Below are 19,979 nucleotides of genomic sequence, written 5' to 3'. Positions count from 1 at the left end.
GGATATCCTGAAAACCAGAGTGGCAGTGGGGGGTCTTCTAGGATTGGGTGGGGACCCCTATCACCCATCCTAGCCAGGGATTTCCCCCTTCCCCAGAGCTCTTCTCCCAAGTAACCTTTGGGTGTTGGCCCTGTCGCCCTGGCTATTGCTATGTGTAATTAGTAGTTGTGCCAAGGCATTTCCTGTGCCTCTTCTGCATGTGGGGGCTGCCCAGTTCTCCTCAGAGTCCTCGTGCAGATCCTGCCCAATGTTTGCCTATATCGTAAGACCTTGGCTGTGGGACGTTTGTCTAATTTTAATGGGCTAACAAGACGTTTTGCAGTAGATACTTATAGTAAAGTAACATAAAACTCTTTACTCTGGTCACTCTCGCTCGTTATCACGGCCCCCATCCTTTTTTTTGTAGCAGAGGTAGTGTTTCAGGATTTAATTCATGTAATATTTATTTCAGTTCAGTTAGTTTGAATTTAAACATTAAACTTAAAAAGGAAAACACAAAGTTAAAAAGAAACACTCCTCTGCAGCCCCTCCCCCCCCCCTCCCAGTCACTTCTTATCCCATTAGGGGAAGCGAGAAAGGGGCAGGAGCGAGTTCCAATTTAAAAACAAAAAAAGGTGTCGTTCTCCAGGCCAGCCATCAAGTCATTTTATAGCCATAAGACAATTTTGCCGGCTGTATTGCTTCATGGCCACATTACTTTACAGCCTAAAACAATTTGGCACTGATTGGCCCTGAGAACGGTGCCACTTCTTCATCTGAACCAGTGGGCCAGGAATGAATGGAGTTCATCCCTGCTCAGTTTTATCTTAGATACCCTTTGGGCGGGTGGGTGTGGGGAGGCTGGTTGGGCCAGTAAAATATGCCATTTACAAACCTAAAAATTAAAAATGTCAGATCATTCAGAGTTAATTTTCGATTTATTCCATTTGAACGAACCGAAAATGGACTCATTCGTCACGTTTTACCTATTTACATAAAACTAATGCTCATCCCTAGTCCAGATTCATCCTTGCATTCTTCCGAGGGCCATTGCAGAATAACCCCCCTCCCCAATAGAAAGGGGTTAAATTAGCATAAGTTTGTAAGCAGTAGTGCCCATCGTCAAGCCTTTGGCTGTAGCTGCTGCCTATTCGTGCATCTTTCATACACGTTCATAATTCAAATATTAAAAAAAAAAGACACAAATCTAAGGTAAAATGACAGCACATCTTACGTTCACTCACCTCATGCTTGGGTCAGGAAGGGTTGGTTGGGCCTTCTAGCTGAAGCTCTTAAGGGGGTTTCCTTAGAAACATAGATGCCAGTGGAGGACAGGAATAGAGAAGGGTTTTGCATGCACTAAAACCACTTCAGTATGCAAGAAATGAGACAAAACAAACAAAGGCAGGTCCCTAGTATGCAGGGAGAAGGGCTGGGAAAGAAGCAGGTTTAAAGAAAAACAGAAAGGTGGTAGCTGGGATGCTAACCCCTTAGGAGTAAAGCTGAAATGACGACAATATAGCCAGACTCCTAGGTCTTGCTGTAGGGAAAGCAATTAATCATGCTGTGTGTTTTTTTTTTTTTTCTTTTAACTTTGCAGGGGTGACCGGGAGGCTGTGAAACGAATAGCCTATGAGTTTGTAGAAATGAAAGCCAAAGAAGGAGTGGTTTATGTTGAGGTCAGGTACAGCCCTCACTTGTTAGCAAACGCCAAAGTGGATCCTATTCCGTGGGGACAAGAAGAGTAAGTGATTCCTATACGGGCCTGCAGTCAAAAGGTTTGTCCGGCTAAGTCTGGGATTTAGCTGGACATACCGCAGGATTTTTAAAACATCTGCTGTTCTGATCACCAAAGGGATGGATAAATATTTAAAAAAAAAAAAAAAGCTAGTCTATTATCTGAATTAGCCGGATAGACTCATCTGGCTAACTTAGGGCCTAGTTTCCTCTTCTGTCTATGGGGAAAATAGCTTAGTGAATCGGGCCCGTAGATGGGATATTCAGCAGCACGGCTATTGAGCAGGGGAGGTGAAAGAAGCTATTTTAGCCATAAGATCTTCATTCAAAAATTGGAAGAAGGATCCAACAGAAGAAAATAGGATAAAGCATAAACATTGGCAAGTTACATGTAAGACATTGATAAGACAGGCTAAGAGAGAATTTGAAAAGAAGTTGGCTGTAGAGGCAAAAACTCACAGTAAAAACTTTTTAAAATATATCCGAAGCAGAAAGCCTGTGAGGGAGTCAGTTGGACCGTTAGATGATCGAGGGGTTAAAGGGGCACTTAGAGAAGATAAGGCCATCGCAAAAAGATTAAATGATTTCTTTGCTTCGGTGTTTACTGAAGAGGATGTTGGGAAGGTACCCGTAATGGAGAAGGTTTTCATGGGTAATGATTCAGATGGACTGAATCAAATCACTGTGAACCTAGAAGATGTGGTAGGCCTGATTGACAAACTGAAGAGTAGTAAATCACCTGGACCGGATGGTATACACCCCAGAGTTCTGAAGGAACTAAAAAATGAAATTTCAGACCTATTAGTAAAAATTTGTAACTTATCATTAAAATCAATCATTGTACCTGAAGACTGGAGGATAGCAAATGTAACCCCAATATTTAAAAAGGGCTCCAGGGGCGATCTGGGAAACTACAGACCGGTTAGCCTGACTTCATTGCCAGGAAAAATAGTGGAAAGTGTTCTAAACATCAAAATCACAGAACATATAGAAAGACATGGTTTAATGGAACAAAGTCAGCATGGCTTTACCCAAGGCAAGTCTTGCCTCACAAATCTGCTTCACTTTTTTGAAGGAGTTAATAAACATGTGGATAAAGGTGAACCGGTAGTTGTAGTATACTTGGATTTTCAGAAGGTGTTTGACAAACTTCCTCATGAGAGGCTTCTAGGAAAAGTAAAGCGTCATGGGATAGGTGGTGATGTCCTTTCGTGGATTCCAAACTGGCTAAAAGACAGGAAACAAAGTAGGATTAAATGGACAATTTTCTCAGTGGAAGGGAGTGGACAGTGGAGTGCCTCAGGGATCTGTATTGGGACCCTTACTTTTCAATATATTTATAAATGATCTGGAAAGAAATACGATGAGTGAGATAATCAAATTTGCAGATGACACAAAATTGTTCAGAGTAGTTAAATCACAAGCAGATTGTGATAAATTGCAGGAAGACCTTGTGAGACTGGAAAATTGGGCATCCAAATGGCAGATGAAACTTAATGTGGATAAGTGCAAGGTGATGCATATAGGGGAAAAATAACCCATGCTATAATTACACAATGTTGGGTTCCATATTAGGTGCTACAACCCAAGAAAGAGATCTAGGCGTCATAGTGGATAACACATTGAAATCGTCGGTTCAGTGTGCTGCGGCAGTCAAAAAAGCAAACAGAATGTTGGGAATTATTAGAAAGGGAATGGTGAATAAAACGGAAAATGTCATAATGCCTCTGTATCGCTCCATGGTGAGACCGCACCTTGAATACTGTGTACAATTCTGGTCGCCGCATCTCAAAAAAGATATAATTGTGATGGAGAAGGTACAGAGAAGGGCTACCAAAATAAGGGGAATGGAACAGCTCCCCTATGAGGAAAGACTAAAGAGGTTAGGATTTTTCAGCTTGGAGAAGAGACTGCTGAGGGGGGATATGATAGAGATGTTTAAAATCATGAGAGGTCTAGAACGGGTAGATGTGAATCGGTTATTTACTCTTTCAGATAGTAGAAAGACTAGGGGGCACGCCATGAAGTTAGCATGGGGCACATTTAAAACTAATCTGAGAAAGTTCTTTTTTACTAAACGCACAATTAAACTCCGTAATTTGTAGCCAGAGAATGTGGTTAGTGCAGTTAGTATAGCGGTGTTTAAAAAAGGATTGGATAAGTTCTTGGAGGAGAAGTCCATTACCTGCTATTAAGTTCACTTAGAGAATAGCCACTGCCATTAGCAATGGTAACATGGAATAGACTTAGTTTTTGGGTACTTGCCAGGTTCTTATGGCCTGGATTGGCCACTGTTGGAAATAGGATGCTGGGCTTGATGGACCCTTGGTCTGACCCAGTATGGCATTTTCTTATGTTCTAAGTTATCAGTCTAAAGGTGAATATTGCTACTTAGCCGGATAATTTATCTGGCTTAGTGCCACCCCAATCTGCCTATCCCTGCCCAAAACTATTCTGGCCAACTGGATAGCCAGATAGGTGACTTATCATCTAGCTATCTAATGGCTGCTAGATAGCCAGATACATTCTACCCTATTTGGCTGTCTGGTGTCTGAATATTGACTCTAAATGTTTAGATGTGTAAAACTTACCTGGATTAAAGATGTTTCTAGGCAGGACTAAGTTATCCGGATGAGTTTAGCCAGCTATATTCATTGGTGCAGCTTTCCCATTGAATATCCAGTTTAAGTTAACCAGATAAAAAAAAATTTAACTAGTTAACTTAACCAGACATTCCTTGGCTGAATATGGACCTTATTGTAATTCAAGGAAATTTACAGGACACACAAGCCAGAAAAGTGAATGCAGGAATTCAAACAAGAGGGCTGTTTAATTAAAGTTCTGTAATTGTCTTGAGGGAAAAAGGAGTTTAATAGTCCCGAGATACTGCATCTTCAGACATTCCTTATCCTAATAAAGACATCTTCTTCTCAGTCCAACTGCTTTGTTGATTCTCTTTCATATAACTGCATTAGCTATGTCCTCTTCCAATTTTATGTAATTTGTCACCTAGGTAGCAAGAATTAAACAAAAAATAAAGTATTGTTGTGACCCATGGTTTAAAGACAGGCCCTCCAAAAAGTAAGCACATTCTGCTTAGTGCATCAGATCCTCAAAGCAAAACAGCAGCTTCGGATACCGAGGGTTCAGCATACAAGATTATGTGTTCTTAGAAGCCAGCGTTTAAAGTCACTTACCCGGGCAAATGTGCCTGGCTGAGGGTTGCCCTTCTCAGAGGGGCTGCAGAGACTGGGCAGGCTTAGGATGGTAAAAGTAAAATGGGCCTGGAGATCGGGGAAATGCTAATCCAGGTGCATTCTCAGTCTCCCACTCCTCTGCCTGCAGGAAAAAAGGAGGTTCAAAGCTCGCTTGGGATTCTTGTAGCCATGCAAGTGAATTTAGAAAAGCGGAAGTACTTGCCTTCCAGGTATGTGGTTGAATAACTGCCCAGTGGACTTAGGCAAGCTACTGAAAATTGCTCCCCTTTTTAACCAATCCTTTAGCCTGACAGGGAGAGAGGCACAAACTCCTTAGGAGATCTGTCCCAAAATGTTTCTTAGGTGCTACATAATTTCGTAGCTCTTTCCAGCAATCCAGTAGCTTTTGTTGCATGCAGGATATTATAATAAGGATCTGGTTAGTGCTGCAGAAGTTACAGCCTAATTGATTCTTTTCTGCTTTCTCCCACAGGGGTGACCTCTCGCCCGACGAAGTGGTTCGTCTCGTTAACCAGGGATTGCGAGAAGGGGAGAGAGACTTCAGTGTGAAAGCCAGATCTATTCTCTGCTGCATGCGCCACATGCCAAGTAATGCCAACTGCAATGCACCTGCTGCTGTGCTTCCCAATTCTTTCACAGGCCGTCCGAGCGTCAGTAAAGCCATAAAATCAACACTGTTCTATGATTGTGACTGGTTAGACCTGACTTAGTGGCATCTTTTCTCTGACACCTGGGTGTGATGCTTTCTGATTTCTCAGCCCAGCAGAGAATTGACCAGTAAGGAACCGAATCTGTAGCGTGCAACATGTACAAGTAGTCTGGTCCAGGGCAAGAAGACCGATGCCTCTCATTTTGTATACTTGGAGGTCCATATTCAGACGCTGCTTAGCCAGATAAGTACGGCTTATCCAGTTAAATGGCAGCTGCTGAATATTTGGCTACGTTCAGCAGTTGTCACTTAGCTGGCTAAATAGTTAACTGTATAGTCAGTGGGGATAATTAGGTGGCACTACTTATCTGGCTAACTTAGGCCTGGAGTCATCATTCCGCTATAAATATAGCGGAATGATCTGCAACAAAATTTTTAAAAAAGGGTGGGGGCGATTAGTGAGCAGGCGGCCGCATTGTGGCGGTGCATTTTCGCCTGCCGCAGTTGTGGCCACGCTGCACACTTTCGCCCCCTTTAGCACTAATGAAATAGTTGTAACTACTACGGGCAATAATGTGCGATACGTTTATTGCCTGCAGAGGTACAGTCCCCTAATTTCCCTAAACCCCACCCAAACTCCTTCCCTTTCAATAATTTATATGTTCAAATTGTGATGCAGTAGTTATTGCATGCGACAAAGCCCTAAGGCTCGCGACAGCAGCCCATCTCAATTTGATGAATGACCTCCGTTAGCCAGATTAGCAGTATTCAGACTTGTCTGGTTAAGTTAAATGGGTAAGTTAGACTTGGTCTATAGCAAGTATAAACTTATCCAGCTAAGCAGCAGTAAATATGAGGATATTCAGCAGCATAGCCGTGCTGCTAAACATCCCGTGGAAATTAGCCGGATAAGTCTGACTATTGACCTCCAAATGTAGCGGACCCAAATATTAATGGGGTCAGTTTTCACAAAACGCTCAGTACTTCAACTATAGGCACAAAAATATAGGGACATTTTATTTTATTTAGCTTTCTATTCTGCCATTCAAGTACTGCATACATTTCCCTGTTCTAAAAGGGCTCACAATCTGTACCTGAGGCAATGAAGTGACTTCCTAAGGTCACAAGGAGTGGCACGGTACTGGGATTTGAACCCTGGCTTCCCTGGTTCGAGGTCTGCTGCACCTCCATTCCAGCAGAACATAACGGCCTACATTTTAGTCTAAAAAAATTTAGGTCCCTAAGTTCTGCTGAAAATCTTCCTAAATTTAGGTGCCTCCAATTTAAGCACCAAGCTTTTTTTTTTTTTTTTTTTAAATTCACCCTTATTCATGTTTGGGTCAGTTATTTTAAATATACAAAATGAGGCGCATCGGTTTCCTCATCCTCAGCATCTTAAATCTAGGTTGGCAATTCATTTTCCTAGATTTAGACACCTAAACTAGTGCTGAAAATCAGTGCTAAGCATCTAAGTATTTTTTCTTTTCTCTGTTTAATCTTTGTTCCTGCAGCCACCCATGTCTTAGGATCCTAAACTTGCATTCCTAATTTTCATTAGCCTCTAAATTTTAGTCATTCAGCCCTAGTCCATTTTCTGAGGGTCCAATTTAGGCCCCTAATGCCCAGAGATAGGCACCTCAAACATTCAAAGGCTCTGCCTTCAAGCATGCAGGCAGAAAGGTTAGTTCCTCCATAACTTTAGAACAAGCTAGATTCCTCTCGGTTCACCAGTAGCTCGCCGGTCCCTTCTCAGTGTCTGGCTGGAAATCTGGATCTTTTATGGGAGAGGAGGAAAAGGAATTTATCAGCCGGTGTGGTGGGTTTTTCATGAGGCTGAACTTTGCATGGAAATTCTAGAGAGCAATCCATGTAGATGTGACCTAAAGGCCCCACACCAGCCGTCCCCATTCTCAGTCGGCAGTCTCGTCTCTTGTTTCCTCACAATGCCAGTTTACAATGCTCTTCTTTAAAGGGATCATATAGCAACCAGGGAGGTGCACTCCTTTGCTTGTCACCACCCGTTCCCTGCCTGCCTGTTAATCATCTGATTTTAGTGAAGCTCACATTCCTCTTATTTGTTTCTTGATGAGTGAGGTGATATGATGTGGCAGCAGCAGCAGAACATCCCTATTGTGTCTGGCACAGATCTTGCCGGTCACGGTTGGGAAATCCTGTTATTACTACAAAGTGTTATTGTTAGTAGTGTGTGTGTGTGTGTGTGATCGAGGCGTGAACAAGCTTAAGGGCTTCTGTTAGGATTGCCCTTTCCTTTGGCACAGGCTGCTGTTCTATGCTTGGATTGGTGCAACACAATATGGAACGAGGGATCAGCCAAGACTGGTTTAGCTTCATGTCCAGAGCCCATCCCCAAGCTGCCACTGCAACTGGAAGCACAAGCTCAGATTTCAGGTTCTCTCCCTGTTATCCTTGTATCTGTGCAGTCCTGATCTTTTGTCTACATGCTTTGTAGGCCCTGTGCTTATTCTCCATTAGTTGACTATTAAAAAAAAAAACCAAAACAAAACAAAAACAAAAAAACCCCCCACTAAAATATCAGAGGGAGATTGTTTGAGCTTATTCAGGCAGCATAAATAAATATTTGCCTGTGAACACAGAAAGCCTTCTGTTACGGACTTTCAATAAGGAAAGCATGGGAGTGTTGGTAAGTGCATGAGGTTTGTGCAGCTGTGGCTATTGTAAATGGAATAACGGACCTATTGTTCCAAAATAAAATAAAACATTGCTGCCAGAGTCTTCGTACAGATTTATGGCCTCCGGTGCCAGCTCGCCACAAAGCATGCTCTTCTGTGCACTTTTGTTTCGCAATGACAAAGTCTGGAATAGGGACAGTCCAGTGCCGGGATGATTGGCAGATTTTGTCATCTGATGCACAGCTTTACCGGGATAATCCAATGCCAAGGTTCCTGTGGGTCAGCCATGCACAGCGATGAGCGGCTTTTGCTCTTTGGAGTCTTGGTAGAAGCCAGGACGGCACCACTGTCTATTTTTCGTTTTAGGTTAACGAGGCGCCATTGTTAATCAGAGCCATCCTCTGACTCCTGGATCTGTTTATTTAGAAATTTTTTACATACCGCGGCACGTTATAAACATCACCTCGGTTTACAATAAACAATAATTCAGCAACAGGCTTTACATTCTAATGACCATAGAACAAAACAAGTACAAATAAGTCAGTGTATGATAGAAACATATAGTACAAATTAAACAAGCCTAAAATGGGTAGTAACGTAGAAGGTAAGTATAAATAACTAGGTATTTTCAAACAATAGTAAGGTGAGTCAAAATGCATTCTGTTTGAAGAATGGTATTGTATTTTAGGGGACACATATATAGATTACAAAGGATTGCCAGTGGGAGAAATTATTGAGGTAGTGGATAACAGAGGGGATGGAGTGATTGGCAGTTCAGACTAAGAAAATTCCTATTCTGGGTAAGCTTGTTTAAATAGCCAGGTTTTGAGGTTTTGTTTAAACTTCTTATGGCAGGGCTCCTGGCACAGGTCAGAGGGCATTTTATTCCAAATGTTGGTTCCTGCAATAGTAAATGAGCGTTCTCTCGTCGAGACATGCTTGAGAGTGGGAGTTTGGAGTTTGGCCTGGTGAATTGTGGGTCATTGTTTCCTATTTCTGCTGTCGAACTGGGAATGCTCTAGACTTTTGTGTTACTTATTGCACTTACCTGTCATAACTAGGTCCGAAGGTGAAAAACGAGTGATCCCTTTAGCAGGTGCTATTTCGTTGTAGTTTCCTTCTTGATTAGAAGACCACACAATTCATCTTTCCTGGCACCAGAACCTGAATGTTCTATAAAAATGCGCAGTCTTCCATTATCTAAATGCCTACAACAATTTTGTGTGGCTTTGTCTTCTAACTATTGGGTTGGTATTGCACACCATCCTAAATCACCCGACGCTTATTGCAGTTTGGGATTTGTCATTGTAAGTTACGATGAGATGAGGGGACAGTAAGCTGACATGCTGTGGTGGGGTACAGTACGGCACTCTCCACAAGAAGGTTGACTTGAGTTTCAACACAAGCTGTACAACATGGCCCTCCAAATATTTCCCCTTCCCCCATGAAGGATCCCAGGTAGGAACAAGGAAAAGCATTGCCCTCCTTTTCATGAAGCGTAGCCCTTCTTAAACACTGTTCGGCATATCGCCATGCAAAAGTGATCCTGCTGCTGACACACACAGACGGAGGTAGTCCATATTTAGGAAAGGCTTACTATTTTGAGAGAGGCTATTTTCAAATTTGTTTATGTGGGTAAATTAGCCAGTCTGAAAATGCCTCCCCCCCCCCCCCCCCCCCCCCAAGCAAGGGAATCGCAACAGGCAAGCTTTTAGTGTGTGCACTATTTAACCCCTGCCAGCAGCACATAAGGTAGGTGGAAAATCACAGGTGCTTTTAACATGCATATTTTATGCTAGCTGCTTCTCAGAGAAACTATGTGCATGGTTTTCCCTTTTGAGAATTAACTAGAAAGTTAGCATGGTAAAAGTTCCCATGTGCTGTGTTGCTACGCAAAGCTACTCAGAAATGCCCACTGCGTGCCCCTCCATGAAAGGGTAACTCCATTAGTGTCAAAATCCAAGAGAGCAAAGTTTCCTGAACCTCACAGTGCTGGTGTAACTGTGGGGAGCAGGGAACGCTCTGTCACGTGTGGCGGCAGCACACAGACATGAACATATTTTGGTCGAAGGTCATCTTCCTCATTCATGGGGTCCCTGGCCTTTTTGCTTCCAGATGACCCATTGGTGGTTCTATTGCGCTCTGTGGTCGGAATAATTTGCCCTGATTAGTGGCTGCTAGGCGCACAGCGGCAGGGCGCTGGAGTAGCTCCAGTAACCCCTCGCCGAAAGCCTGGCTTCAGCTACTTTTGGCAAACATGCGTGTCAGGGAAATGTGAATTCAGAGCTGAGAGAGAATTATCCAGATGTAACTGAGACCTGGGAGAGGGAATGCAGAGAGAAACAGTCCACAGGCATGGGAAACCTTCCTGGCTCCTCTACTTGCTTTTATTCCCTCTTTCTCCTTGTTTCTGGGTTCTTTTTGGTGACTGGATAGAGGCTAGGGAGTTGCTATAGGATATCACGAACAAGGTTATTAAGAGTCATTTGTTAAAATACTGGGATACTTTCTTGCTCCATAAAAGGATGGAAGGGGGGGGGGGGGGGGAAGAGCTTGACATCCAGGCAGGAAACTTCGTACAGTTTAGTTTTGCCCTCCGGTTGTTGAACATTGCGGTGCAGCTCACATAGAGGGTAAATCTTCAAAGCCTTTTACGCACATAAAACAAGGGACTATGCCCATCCATTGACTGTTATAAAAATGTTGAGTGTTGGGCACATAACGTGCATGTAACCTGATTTTTTGCACATGCTTTTCTGCGCATGAATAGGCATTCCTGAGAGGTGAAGTTGGGACTTACGGGCATCTTTTGCCTTCAAATTAACCCGCACAAGTTACGCCAGGGCTTTCCAAACCTGACCTGGGGACGCTACAGCCAGCTGGGTTTTTAGGAGATCCACAATGAATATGCATGAGCTAAATTTGCAGAGACTTGGGGGGAAAGCCTGAGTTGCACCCTGTAAAGAACAGGCGTGCGGCTGAGTTTGTGTTCTTGGGGATAACTTTCAAAGCAAACTTTGAACAAGCACGTAGGCTTGTTTTGAAAACTGGTGTAACCTGGCGCTTTAGAAATGCCTAAGTTACACACGTGGTTAAAAAATTGCCCTCTTAATAATGTATTTTCATATACTGTGTCCAGACTATGTACTGCTGTTTTATTAGATTTAGTTTTGGAAAATCTTCAAAAACAAAACACAAAAAAAGGCAGACTGACGTTGCATCCCTTCACTCTGTCATTAACAGATTGGTCTGCTGAGGTGGTCGAGCTCTGCAAGAAGTACCGAAATGACACGGTGGTGGCAATTGACCTTGCAGGAGATGAATTAATCAGCTGTGAGGCGTTCTCAAGACATAGGGAGGCTTATGAGGTTTGTTAAACAATAGCTGTATGTTTGCATGTACCTAGGACTGCATTATGGTTTACATATTTCCTATAATGCTGCAATCTTAGTACACATTTTGTTTCTGACTCCAATGCAAGCAATTACCCGGGACGTTCTGCCGAGTTTGCTGTCCTTTATCTACTTCAGTGTATTCCTCCTTGAATAAGGCAGGGCTTTGGTGCCATAAACTGTTGCACAAATGCTTGGCTGGCTGAACTGTAAACTCTGTACAGTATCTACCAAGATAGAAGCCAAGCCAATAATGAGCTGACACCTAAGCGGCAAGGCCCTGAGAATTCTTATTTTGAAGCATAAAAAAGTGAGAGAATGTCACGGGCCAGAGGAGTCTGTCTGCATTTCATAATCGAAGCTTCCTGTGGAGGCTGCCAGCATCCTTCAACTTGTAAGAGCTCCCCGTCCATGCAATCTTTTTTTTAAGGAAGCGCTAGGCTTCTGCTGCCTTTAGTCAAGGAATCTTTCAGTTGAGACAGTCCTGATGGAAGCTTCTTGGGGAACAATTGGAGGCCAAGCTTCCTTTCTAGCTAATGTTTAAATAGGGCTGTACAGTTAAGGCTCTCGGCAGAAATGTCTTGTTGCTGTTAAAATAGGTTGGCCACGGACATTCCCATTGCTCAGTTTCAGGTCTCCTCCCCCCTCCCATTTCCTTTTTGTATCTTCTTTTTCATACCCTGCCCTCTCGTTCATTACAGTATTTCTCTCCCTCTCAAAGGTTCTTCCCTGTAGGCTGGCATCTCTTCCGTCCAGTCTTATCCCTTCTTCCTTTCCCTTCTAGATTCACTCTACTCTCTTCCCCAGCTATTCCCTCCCAAGCTGCTCTTCCTTCTTGCCTTTCCTCTCCTCAAGTTTATCCCTTTCAGCCACAGCCTGGTCTCCCCCTCTACCCTTCCACTGCTGCCTCCCTCCTGTGTCTAATGGCGAGGGCTCTCCTGCCTGGGAGACGTGCGGAGAAGGCAGAATTCACTGGGGCTGGCCTTGTCTGTACAGGCAGCATCAGGAGCTACCGGCAGGAAAGGATAGCAAGAGGCACCAGGGGCTGTCACTGTAGGACAGTGGGGAGCAGTGGCAAGGAGCCATGGATTCTGTGGCCAGAGACAAATTCCCATAAACTGGAGGCCATGATACAGAGTGACCAGAAAGCTACTTGTCAGAAGAGACGGGCTGAGCCAGTCTGTTTGACACCCATTGTATCTTTCTTAAGAAACTGGTGTTATCAGATCATAGGTACCAGGACTGGCTCACCCTGGAGTGGGAGTATGCCACCACGGTAACTCAGGAGGGGGGGTCATTTTGTAGCCCATCCACGGACACAGAAGACTTGGACAGTAAGAGGTCAACATTCCAACTGACTGGCTAAATTTTATGTCTGGGAGAATCAAAGCCTGCAAAAAATTGAGCTGATCATTAAGACCAGGCCCTTGGTGTTCCCAGGGAGGGGATGAAACCTTGGCAGGTCCGTGCTGGCCTGTCAGTTACCCAGGTCAGCCAATTAGCTGGCCTAAAGCTAACTGGAAAACCTTCCCAGCACTAATATAAAAAGAAGACTCTGCAACTAATGCCCACTTTTTCTCCCCTTCTCCTCTGCAAGCTCTGTTTATGCAAAATAAAAAAAATTAAAAAAAAATCCCTCCATGTCTCCCTCACTCTTGCAGACTAACAGGCCGATATTGTAAAGTGTGCTTGGCGTCCACGACCCCTTTGACGCGCTAAACCCCTTACAGTATAAACGCACGCCCCCCCCCCCCCCCGGAAGCTAATAGCACTCATCACATGCAAATTCATGTTGATGAGGTTATTAGTTATTCACCCGGGATACTGAAAGTAAAATGTGCGGTCAATCTGCACATTTTGTTCAGAAACTAACTCCCGTCCAAGGCCAGGCGTTAATTTCTGAGCAGCCCGGAAAAGTGTACAGAAAAAGCAGAATATACTGCTTTTCTTGTACACACTCGCCAACTTAATATCAAAAAATGGTTAAATAAAAATGTTTAAAAAAAAAAAAAAGTGCAGGCATCCGTTTTGGCTAACCAAGCATCTGTTTCCTGAACCCACTGACAGCCACCTGGAGGCGCCATGGATGCGCTATTGTCCCTAGCGCCTCCTTTTTAGCGCAACCCTTCATTTAAACAGAGGATCGTGCGCCCAGGAAAGGTGGCTGGGAGAGCGGGCATTCTCTCCCGCTCCTTATTGAGTCAGTCTGTCTATATTTTGGAAAAAAAAAAAATCTGTCCTGATGTCCCTTTTCCTCCACACACCCGCAAACCAAAAAACATAATGGGTCAAGGGCACTGTGACCACACTCCCTCCCACCACCCAATAAAAAAAATGTGGCAGAGGGGCCACAATCCTTCCCCCTCCCCCCCCCCCCCGCCCCATTCTATAACTAAAAAAAAGTATAAAAGTGGGATTCCAAATCAACCTCCCCAAAGTGGTCAGGCAGCTGCGCGGGAAGAGGACAGAGTTTGCCTCCTCTCCCTGGGCTGTGACAGCTGAGAGCTGGCCAGGGAAAGGCCCAGTCTCTGTTCATTACTTCAGGTTGCAGTGAGCAAACGCATTCTAAGAGGCGGCACTTAGTATTCATCCCAGCGGGGCTTGTAGACCACCGCTGGGGGCTCGGAGGGGGGGATTTGGCCATGTACTTCTGCCACTACATTTTTTTGGGGTGGGGTAGGAGGCTTCTGGAGCCCTTGGCTGCTGCATTTTTTTTTTGTTTGGTGGGTGAAAGGGATAGGGAGGATGGTTGAGGCACTGTTGGTCCACTACATTATTTTGGTTTCTTGGGTCAAAGAGAGGGAGGAGTGGTCAAGAATGTTTGTTTTTATTTTAAATAAGTCCAAGGCCTACCTTTCTTTCAGAAGGGACGGGCAGGGCAGGAGCAGGAGGTGGGCTGAGACAGCACCATTAGACGCTGTCCCGGGGAAGTGCGTGCTGGCTGGCGCATGGGGTTTTCTTCTGCTCCCGAGGAGCAGTAAGTATAAAAATAAACAATTGGGGGCTAGGTGGGGTTAGGTTAAAGGTTGGGGATGAGAGGGGAAGAAAGGTAGGGTTAGGGAACTGGGGGGAAAAAAAGGCGATCGCTGCGCGTAATTTGAGAATCCCCCGACCCCCTCCGCCCTGTGCACGCGAGTCGTAGATGGCCCACACGTGCACGCGGATGTTAAAACTCCGGCACGCATACGTGCGCGGACATTGTATCTTATAGCATGTGCGCGGGTCTTAAAATCGACCCCTTAACATGTTTTAGAATATGGACCTCCAGGTGCTTTGAGGCCACAGGTTCTCTGCTTTTATATAAATTGTTCATTGTGGTGCTAAATGATCATTTGGCACAACTGCATATGCTGTCAACTAAAATCAGTAGCCAAGATCCATTTTTTTGAAAAGATCATTGTAGTTTCAGCTTAGTCTTTTGAACATCAACTTTTTTTTTTTTTTTTAATTAAACCGTAGAGCAAACAAATATGGTATTTCGTAGTTAGTTTCAGGGTCATTTATATTATTTACTGGCGTGTGCAAACAACTATATCTTTGCTGGTGCAGGAAATTCCATGTTTTATCTCAATTGACTGGCCTGAGGCTGTTTCTCAAATGCAACATCAGCTCTTTCATACAGGGCGGAATCGATTAATTGATAGAAGCAGCTGGAATTTTTTTGCATATGAAAAAATTAATCTCTGTAGCAGCTGAACTTGGTTTTCTGAGCACTTGATTCAAACAGGTAGTTGGGATCCTGCCAGGTACTGGTGACCTGGATTGGCCACTTTTTGAGAACAGGATACTGGGCTTGATCGAACTCTGGTCTGACCCAGTATGGAAAATCTTATGGCGTTTTTTTTTTTATTACAGCTTGAAAGCCGTCTCAGATAAAATGTTGTAAGTCGGGGTCACCAAACATTTCAAGAGAAGGGCCACGCAGGACATTTCAAATCACTGAGTTTGCATTGCCGGGGAAGAGGCGAGAGAGATGCTTGAAGTTGTTTGGGGGGGACCATGACTGACCCTTTTGGTGATCTGAAAGGCTGGTGAAGGGGGGAGGTAGGGGACAGGGTTGCTAGGGCTGTAGCAGATTCACGTCAATAATAGAATAATTCTAGATTCTCCAGAGTTGGTGACCCTGCCTTGCTTCCGTGCCTCTGGGGTTTTTGTGTGATGTGCACTCTCGCAACCCCCCCCCCCCAACCCCACCTTGCACTCTCTCTCTTCCTCTTATTCCTTCCCCCTTTCTCATTCATTTTATTTAAAAGTAATCATCCCTCCTTCCTTTGCATACACTCTTGAAACCTGCCAGGTCCATGGTCTGAGCAAAACGACCCCCCCCCCCTGCTGCAGACCCTAAACCAGGGAGACTTGGTATCTGGGTTCTAATAATGAGGATTTCCACACTCACACCTCCAAAACCTGACTCCTTTAGGGGACGATGTCCATGCCCTTCCCCTATAGCTACGCAGAGATAGTGGTGAGGCACCGCCATCCTTACCTGACTCAGTACCATCGGTGCCTTCCTCCCTGTGGCCTGCACTGCCCTCCCCAGCAGCTGAAAACTCCTTGGGGGCTGCGCTGCAGCCTCTCTCCCTGTCTTCAGCTCAGGCGGCTGCACCTGCACAAATAGCGCTAATACCAGAAATGCATAATGCAGCCAATCAGTAGAGACCTTGCCCCGGCCATGCTAGTCTCACAAATGCCATTGACTGCACTCTGATACCCAAATCAGGCCTTGCAGTGAACACTCTTCTGTCTTGTCTCCTACTTTAGTTTACTAGTATGTTATGTTTGATTTTAATTACGTATGTATCCTCTGTTACCCTCAGATTTGTGGCTCAGTGGCCTACAGGTTGTTTAAATAAGTAAATGTGCTGCCACTCGCACTTCAGACGTCAAGTATCTGAGCTGGTGGTAGCAGCAGAACGTGCTCCCTCAATTGCTACTGCAGGCCAGAACAAACCTATCATCGTGGTTCCTGCTGCCGGGGGAGAGAGATGAAATCCAACCAAGGGTTGCATCCAGCCCTCTGGCTATGCTTTGGGAGCCCCTACTCTAAATATAAATGGGAACAAGGGAATTATTTGTTTGAGATAAGATCGCCATCCTAATACATAAGGTGATCAGTCAAAACCCAATATGAATTAAAAAAAAAATATTTTTGCTGGGCAGATTTCTTCTTCTTCTCCTCCTCTTTGGGATTTGCAGCTCATTTTGGACCCAGCCTCTGAGGCCATAGCCTTATGAGCCTTAATTTGCACTATTACAGCTCCCTGTGGACTTCAACCAAGGTCCACAGATCATAGCTTACTTTAGAAACAGGTACGTGCACCTCCCCAGCTCCAGTCACTTGGTATCACCAGATCCACCATTAGGAACATAGAGAATGGGGCCAGAAGGGACACAGACCCACTTTCCCTGTCCTTGCCTAGGGCGGTGCTGCCGCACTATACTTGCATTAGCCTCTGTCGTGCAGGTCCAGTTTCGTGGAGCCTCCTAGTCCTGTGGGGAGCTGCTGCCAGTCCTGGGCAGTTCATCCTGCAAGGCTCTCTGGAGCAGCACCACACAGCAGAGGAGGCTTGAGGATAACAAGGGCATGAGAGAGAGAGGGGTGGGAAGGACCAGGGATTGGGGGAGAAGGGCAAATGCTGTTTAATGGAGCCAAAAACTTCTGTCAGCCCAAAGAGCAAAAACCAGGTTCAGGAAGCCTGCCCGGATGTCCCACACGGCAGCACGTAGCACTGCCATGGAGCTAGTGTCCAGCCCAACGCAGCTCTAATTTACTGTCATTTGGAGGGAAAAACGTTCTGCTCTATTTTTCTCTAACTACTAGAATCTGTCTCTCCCATCCCGATGGCTCTCTGAACTTTGGCGCATATCGGAGAGCCAGCCCTGATTGTGTGGGAGTTTGTCATGATGCAGATGAATTACCAACACTAAACCATGATGTTGCATTTCCAGGAAGCTTTGAAGTGTGGCATCCACAGAACTGTCCATGCTGGAGAGGTTGGACCATCTTCAGTAGTCAGGGAGGTAAGAGAACAAAATATAAAATCATGATTAGAAGACTGCAGATCCTTGTAAGACTTGTTCTTGTTTTTATTCTCCTGGTTTGCCTTTTAACATCAGTGAGGTGCTGTAGTTGACAATCATATGCTTCTCCCAGATTAAATAAGGCTGTATTTTAACATACCGTAGATAGATCAGCGTATCAAAATATATTTTGTGAAATGTTGGTGCCACATCAAGCTTGGTCTTATTTGTAATGGTCTGTTTGGGACTGCCATGCGCACAGGCTCTGCCATGTGGCCTGATCACTGCTTTTGAGGGGCTCTTAGTTTTTTGTTTAAAAAAAAAATTAAAAAGGTTCTCAAAGCAAGTATTTTGGACATTGGAGTTTCTGACCCCTGTCTTTCTAATTTTACGATGGGTGTACCTGCCAGTCTCTCACTAAGAAGGCATTTGAGATGGGATTTGAGTGTAGAGTTGGCAGTAACACAGGCAGCTTGGCTGAATCCACGATGGTGAATTTTCACTCCCCTGGTAGTAGGTGCACATACCTTTTTGGCTCCAGGGTGGAAGGGAAGGGGGAGGGGATTTGGGGCTTTGGTTGGAAACCACACATGCACGTTTTAAGAGTTACAAACGTATGCAGAGGTTAGCGTGCCGCTAATGTATACACCTTCCACCGTCATTCAGCCTTCAAGTTGGCGCGCACCCAGCAAACTGGCCTTAAAACCCTCTGTGGGCAGCTTAATTGGGTTTGAACGCTGGCTAAGTTTACATGCATAGTTCTGAAACCTCAGTTTTGCTGGTAGGAGCTCAGTTAGAAAAAGAACCCTAAAATATGCAGCTTTCACACCAGCATAGCTGGAAATGATGTAGCCAAATCCTTTCTCTCAGAGGTTACAAGACATCAGTACAATGCTAACATGAATTGCTGGGTTTTTTTCTTTTACTTTAAATAGTCCAGATTCCAGGCATGAACTTCCTGTCCTTTCTTCTATTCCACAAAAGTGGAATAGAAGAAAACCCTTTTACAGTAGAAAATGTATGGGAAGAGCTAAAGAATCTGAAAGTGGACAAAGCCATGGGACCTGATGGGATTCATCCAAGGATACTGATGGAGCTCAGAGATGTGCTGGCAGGTCCGCTGTGTGACCTGTTCAATAGATCCCTAGAAACGGGAGTGGTGCCGAGTGATTGGAGGAGAGCGGTGGTGGTCCCGCTTCACAAGAGTGGGAACAGAGAAGAGGCTGGTAACTACAGACCGGTTAGCCTCACCTTGGTGGTGGGAAAAGTAATGGAGTCACTGTTGAAAGAGAGAATAGTGAACTATCTACAGTCCGGAGAATTGCTGGACCAGAGGCAGCATGGATTCACCAGGGGAAGATCCTGTCAGACAAATCTGACTTTTTTGACTGGGTAACCAAGGAATTGGATCAAGGAAGAGCGCTCGATGTCATCTACTTGGATTCCAGCAAAGCTTTTGGTACAGTTCTGCACAGGACACTGAATAAAATGAGAAGCTTAGGCGTAAGTGCCGAGTTGGTGACCTGGATTGCAAACTGGTTGACGGACAGAAGACAATGTGTGATGGTAAATGGAACTTTCTCTGAAGAGAGAGCAGTTTTAAGTGGTGTACCGCAAGGATCGGTGTTGGGACCGGTCCTGTTCAATATCTTTGAGTGACATTGCGGACGGGATAAAGGTAAGACTTCTTTTTGCGGACAACACTAAGATCTGCAACAGAGTGGACACGCCTGAAGGAGTGGAGAGAATGAGATGGGATTTAAGGAAACTGGAAGAGTGGTCTAAGATATGGCAGCTGAGATTCAGTACCAAGAAGTGCAAAGTCATGCATATGGGGAGTGGAAATCCAAATGAGCTGTATTCGATGGGGGGGAGGCTGATGTGCACGGAGCAGGAGAGGGACCTAGGGGTTATAGTGTCTAATGATCTGAAGTCTGCGAAACAATGCGACAAGGCAATAGCAAAAGCCAGAAGAATGCTGGGCTGCATAGAGAGGAATATAGAGTAAGAAAAGGGAAGTGATTATCCCCTTATACAGGTCCTTGGTGAGGCCTCACCTGGAGTACTGTGTTCAGTTCTGGAGACCGTATCTACAAAGAGACAGAGACAAGATGGAAGCGGTACAGAGAAGAGCGACCAGAAAGGTGGAGGGTCTTCATCGGATGTCATACGAAGAGAGATTGAAGAATCTAAATATGTACACCCTGGAGGAAAGGAGGATTCAGACCTTCAGATACTTGAAAAACTTTACCGATCCAAAGACAACGACAAACCTTTTCTGTCAGAAAAAAATCAGCAGAACCAGAGGTCACGAGCTGAGGCTCCAGGGAGG

The 19,979-nt window shown here is 44.8% G+C and overlaps 1 protein-coding gene across 2 annotated transcripts in view; it reads left to right on the top strand.

The window, feature by feature from the left end:
• Nucleotides 1-19,979, top strand: part of LOC115097060 (adenosine deaminase-like) — a 73,148-nt gene that overhangs the window by 33,683 nt on the left and 19,486 nt on the right. Inside the window, exons 4-7 of one of the 2 annotated variants that reach the window (XM_029612519.1) lie at nucleotides 1,580-1,723; nucleotides 5,407-5,522; nucleotides 11,478-11,602; nucleotides 17,576-17,647. In XM_029612519.1, the coding sequence (XP_029468379.1) occupies nucleotides 1,580-1,723; nucleotides 5,407-5,522; nucleotides 11,478-11,602; nucleotides 17,576-17,647 (457 nt within the window). The remainder of the gene's footprint in view (nucleotides 1-1,579; nucleotides 1,724-5,406; nucleotides 5,523-11,477; nucleotides 11,603-17,575; nucleotides 17,648-19,979) is intronic. The other variant, XM_029612520.1, reaches the window with a different exon arrangement.

The sequence above is a fragment of the Rhinatrema bivittatum genome, chromosome 8 (genome assembly GCF_901001135.1).
Source record: "Rhinatrema bivittatum chromosome 8, aRhiBiv1.1, whole genome shotgun sequence".
Classification (NCBI taxonomy): Eukaryota; Metazoa; Chordata; class Amphibia; order Gymnophiona; family Rhinatrematidae; genus Rhinatrema; species Rhinatrema bivittatum.
The sequence above is the reverse complement of the archived record's forward strand: the minus strand, read 5'-3'. Positions and strand labels throughout refer to the sequence as shown.